The sequence below is a fragment of the Dermacentor silvarum genome, chromosome 1 (assembly GCF_013339745.2).
Source record: "Dermacentor silvarum isolate Dsil-2018 chromosome 1, BIME_Dsil_1.4, whole genome shotgun sequence".
Lineage (NCBI taxonomy): Eukaryota > Metazoa > Arthropoda > Arachnida > Ixodida > Ixodidae > Dermacentor > Dermacentor silvarum.
Genome location: NC_051154.1, coordinates 424,436,906 through 424,441,700, shown reverse-complemented (window position 1 = coordinate 424,441,700; position 4,795 = coordinate 424,436,906). Strand labels below are relative to the sequence as shown.

Here is a 4,795-nt window from a genome sequence, read left to right as displayed (position 1 = left end):
GCCAAACCCCATATGCGCGAAAATGCACGCGACAGCGACGAGCGACGCGACGTAGATCGCCTTCGCGCAAGCTGTCGCTTGCAAGGGCAAACCCCATTCACGCGAACTTCACGCGACTGCTTCAGCGAGCGATCTCCATTGTTGCTGGCATGAGGGCGTCTACTCGTACCAAATGTGGCGCGTTGTCAGCGGTATGCAGTGTAAATGAAGATGTTTTGTTGCACATGAATATATAAAATTTTTATCATTGTCTTGCAGTATTTTTTTTTATATGCACGTGCATAAACATTACTTTATTTGCTCGATGTGTGCACGTGACTCGGGCGTGGAGGAGGAGAGGAGGTCGTGGCAATCGACGAAAACCGCGCGAATTGAGCTGCTGGCTGCTGTGTGCGTGTGTTGTTGGCGACGTCCTGCTCGTTTCCTACGTCGTAGAATGGAACGACAAAGGAAGTTAGCTGCACTGAAGCTGCTGCTCATTCTAAAGAGAAGGCGGGCTTTCTCGAGAAAGTACTGGGTGCGGCCGACATGGACAAAGCGATCGGACGAGAGCGAGTTTTTCACGGCGGTAAGTGCGGCAAGACACGTGTTTGTCTCGTTACTCGTCGTTTGGTCCTGTGTATATTCTGGCGCTGTCTATTACTTGACGAAGACAACCACGTCACAATGCTGAAAGTGAATACACGTTCGCTGCATTTTACAGATGAAACTCATGAAGAACGGCGATGAATCGCTTTTCTACATGTTCTACAGAATGTCACCGGAGACTTTCGACATGCTGCACAGCTTGGTGCGGGAGGATCTTACGAAGGAGCAATGCCCCTCGAGGGCGCCCATTTCTTCTGGAGAGCGCCTCGCGCTGACGTTGCGGTAGGACCATTTTGACTGCGTAACCGTGCTTGCACAGCTTTTCATTTGTGAGGATGGGACTGTTCGTGATGTGTGCTCGTTATACTTCGAAATATTGTGTTGCGCATGCATGGATTGTACGTTAGCGACATCGCGTTGCGTTTCTTGACACCCTCGTTTGCGCATTCATTTGTATTTCAGGTTTCTGTCATCTGGTATGCTGGTGAGGGACGCAGCCATGGCATTCCGTGTGGGTATCGAGACGGCACGAAATGTGATCCGTGAAACCTGCAGTGTGCTGTGGAAGGTTTTGGTCCCTCTATACATGAAGGTAAACATATGGCATATTCACAGCATAGATCAGGTATATATAGCGATGGGTAAATTTTAATGCATGTTATTTCATGCTTACCCTTACCAAAGGTGTTCATAATAGCTTTTGTAGGGTGTCTAGAAAGCAGGTCTAGTTAATGTCAGCAAACAGCAGAAACACAACAGCTGTGTTTACGCTTGTGGCAATTTCAAATTCATTTACCTACTACTTCTCTGAGTTTGTTGAAAGGGAGTTTTATTTGTGCCACTGGGTTGTATGTTTCATGCAAAGTTAAATGACAGAAGTTTGAAATGGTTGAGTAAATAACAGCGCCTGCCACCTTGAACATGTTATGGAGTTTGTGCCACTAGGTGGTGTAATACCATAGCAGATGCACATGCACAGAAAGGAGTGGCCCATAATGTTAAAAAAGCATGAGTAAGTTTACCGTGTGATGGTTGCACAACGTGGTATGTCAAACTTGAAATTGCTTTTTATGCAGACACCAACAGAAGAAGAGTGGCGAGAAATCGCCACTGGGTTTTCAAACCGTTGGCAGTTCCCGAATTGCCTTGGAGCAGTCGACGGCAAGCATGTGCAGCTGAAATGTCCACGTAATGCTGGAAGTATGTACTTCAATTACAAGGTATGTAACAGGAAATTGCATCATTGCCTATGGCATGTTTGCTGCTATAGGGTCATCTATGTCTTATTCATAGAAGGGATAGGGTGAGACTTAAGGACAAGAGGATATCAAATTTGCGCGTAATGCATGCAAAGTAGGTTACAGACCAAAATGTTCACCTGATTTTATGGATGCTGATCACTAATGCAGCTGAGTGCTATGTATATAAGTACTTTTGTGACAGTTGTTTCATTGCTTTCAGGGAACCCATTCCATTGTATTGATGGCTGTGGTTGACAGCCAGTACCTTTTCCGGCTAGTTGATGTGGGTGCACCTGGGAGGTTCAGTGATGGGGGAATTTTCAAAGATTCCCTTATCGGCAAGCGAATGCATGAGGGCAAGCTTAATCTACCACGAGCAGCCACGCTCCCAAGGTCGGAAAGAGTTTGTCCTCATGTGTTTGTTGGCGATGAGGCCTTCCAGCTGCGCCCAGATTTCATGAGGCCACTGCCAGGGAGCCGGACTGCACCTGAGGAGGTGATCTTCAACTACCGCCTCAGTCGTGCAAGGTCTGTACCCGGCACATAAAGAACTCTTTCTTATTAAGTTTAACTGTAAGCTCAATTATGTTCTCTGCCACAACTTTCACAGGTGTTTAGGGTAGAGCGAGTGAGGCGTGGTAAACAAATTTATTTTAGCCGTGTTTCTTATGCTCTTTTCCTGTGCAATGTTGCAATTGCTGCAGCAAGGAAGGTGCCTCGTTACAAGTTGAGGATAACGTGCAAATCTGCCCCTAAGTTCTGTTTAGGTTATCACTGGCAGGGACTGAATAACGCCACCATCTGTGCATACTACACCAAAGCAATGGGTCCTTACTTTTCGGATGAGTAGTATTCACTAAAGCCAAAATTATCCTTTTAAATAAATGTGCTATTCATTTTTCAATAATGTACAATCGTTCTTTGTATGCCATCTTGTGAAACATTTGCTTTGCTGACAATTACTGTGACTATAGGTGCAATCCAACAACAGAAATCATGTTTCTTTTGTTTTTTGACAGACGCTGCGTGGAAAATGCCTTCGGCATTCTTGTATCTCGCTGGCGGATATACGAGAGGCAGATCAACTTGGAGCCCAAAAATGCAGACATCATTGTGAAGGCGACATGCGTGCTGCACAACTTCCTTTCCTCAAATGCTGCATCTACGTACTGTCCTCCTGGCTACGCGGATTTCCAAGACATGTTTGGAACTGTGAGCAGTGGCACCTGGAGACAAGGACCAGAAAGCACTGCAGTGTTCGGTTTGGAGAAGTCAAAGGCCCATAACTGTACTAGAGTGGCCAATGCGGTGCGACAGGAGTTCCTGAAGTACTTCAATGATGAAGGCCAAGTGCCTTGGCAATGGAAGCTGCCAGGAGTCGCCGCGCAACGTGATGATGCAAACAAACAAGCAACGAGTGGCTAACTCGAGCCAATTCACCATCGGACAACGCCATCAATACAAACAGCCCTTTTCAGGGCTACCCACTTGATGCTTTGGCGGTGAGGCACCGAAATTGCGATATCCTCCTCCATAACCCCTCTTTACAAGTCAATATATATCATGCTTTGTGTTGGACTGTGGGAGCATTGGCTGCAGTTGCACCCATATTAGTTCATGCAAGCTTGTTTAGGAGGATTGAAGTGCACAGCTACAAGGCAAAACTTTATTGCACGTTTCCTTCTGTAATACCATTGCTTTAACAACTGTGACAACTTTCTGAAATGCACCAAGGAAGATATGCTCAACATTGCATAACGGCACACAGGAATAAAATATTTGTACAAATTCAGTTATGAATATTACGACAGAATTGAGTACTTCCACTCCTGCAACGTATAGCGACATAAAAAAATATCTGAACACATTAAACATCACAGGCTTCTTTAAATGAACACATCCGGCCACATTTCGATGGGGGCGAAAGGCGAGAACACCCATGCGCTTAGATTTAGGTTTTTAAAGATTCCCAGGTGGTAGAAATTTCTGGAGTCCCCCACTACGGCGTGCCTCATAATCAAATCGTGGTTTTGGCACGTAAAACCCAATAAAAAATGAACACATCAGTGACATTATCACAGCATGACCAAATAGCATGAACTCGTTGAATGTCTTGAGCATACTAATATTTGTTCTAAGAAACAATACATTGATAATATCACAGACCTGGGAATATGACAACATGGACTTAAACAGTGATTCATAATAAATTAATGACATAATAAATAATTGACATGTTATGCACCAGTAGTAGCTTTCCTAGTGCATCATGCTGTAAACAGCTGTTTGTACATATGACCACACCACTGATGTTATCACAGCATGGGAAAAATGACAGGGTGTACTCTTAAGAATTGATGGAGTGTGCCTGGGCTGGTTGGTACATAATCAAATCGTGGTTTTGGCACTGTAAAACCCAATAAAAAAATGAACACATCAGTGACATTATCACAGCATGACCAAATAGCATGAACTCGTTGAATGTCTTGAGCATACTAATATTTGTTCTAAGAAACAATACATTGATAATATCACAGACCTGGGAATATGACAACATGGACTTAAACAGTGATTCATAATAAATTAATGACATAATAAATAATTGACATGTTATGCACCAGTAGTAGCTTTCCTAGTGCATCATGCTGTAAACAGCTGTTTGTACATATGACCACACCACTGATGTTATCACAGCATGGGAAAAATGACAGGGTGTACTCTTAAGAATTGATGGAGTGTGCCTGGGCTGGTTGGTACATAATCAAATCGTGGTTTTGGCATGTAAAACCCAATAAAAAAATGAACACATCAGTGACATTATCACAGCATGACCAAATAGCATGAACTCGTTGAATGTCTTGAGCATACTAATATTTGTTCTAAGAAACAATACATTGATAATATCACAGACCTGGGAATATGACAACATGGACTTAAACAGTGATTCATAATAAATTAATGACATA

General features: G+C 43.6%; 1 protein-coding gene across 1 annotated transcript; it reads left to right on the top strand.

Annotated features, from left to right (window-relative positions):
• Nucleotides 1-403: 403 nt before the first annotated feature.
• On the top strand, nucleotides 404-3,842 carry LOC119447807 (uncharacterized). Its single transcript, XM_037711511.2, has 6 exons — nucleotides 404-568; nucleotides 704-870; nucleotides 1,051-1,180; nucleotides 1,665-1,808; nucleotides 2,050-2,357; nucleotides 2,849-3,842. The coding sequence occupies exons 1-6, from the start codon at nucleotides 437-439 to the stop codon at nucleotides 3,252-3,254; spliced, it is 1,287 nt and encodes a 428-aa protein (XP_037567439.2). The 5' UTR covers nucleotides 404-436; the 3' UTR covers nucleotides 3,255-3,842.
• Nucleotides 3,843-4,795: the final 953 nt, after the last annotated feature.

Bases quoted from the DNA above. Each gene is read 5' to 3' on its own strand.
- LOC119447807 (XM_037711511.2), top strand. From the start codon at position 437: ATGGAACGACAAAGGAAGTTAGCTGCACTGAAGCTGCTGCTCATTCTA. The intron at 1,181-1,664 runs GTAAACATATGG...CTTTTTATGCAG, and splicing joins TGGTCCCTCTATACATGAAG to ACACCAACAGAAGAAGAGTG. The intron at 1,809-2,049 runs GTATGTAACAGG...CATTGCTTTCAG, and splicing joins GTATGTACTTCAATTACAAG to GGAACCCATTCCATTGTATT.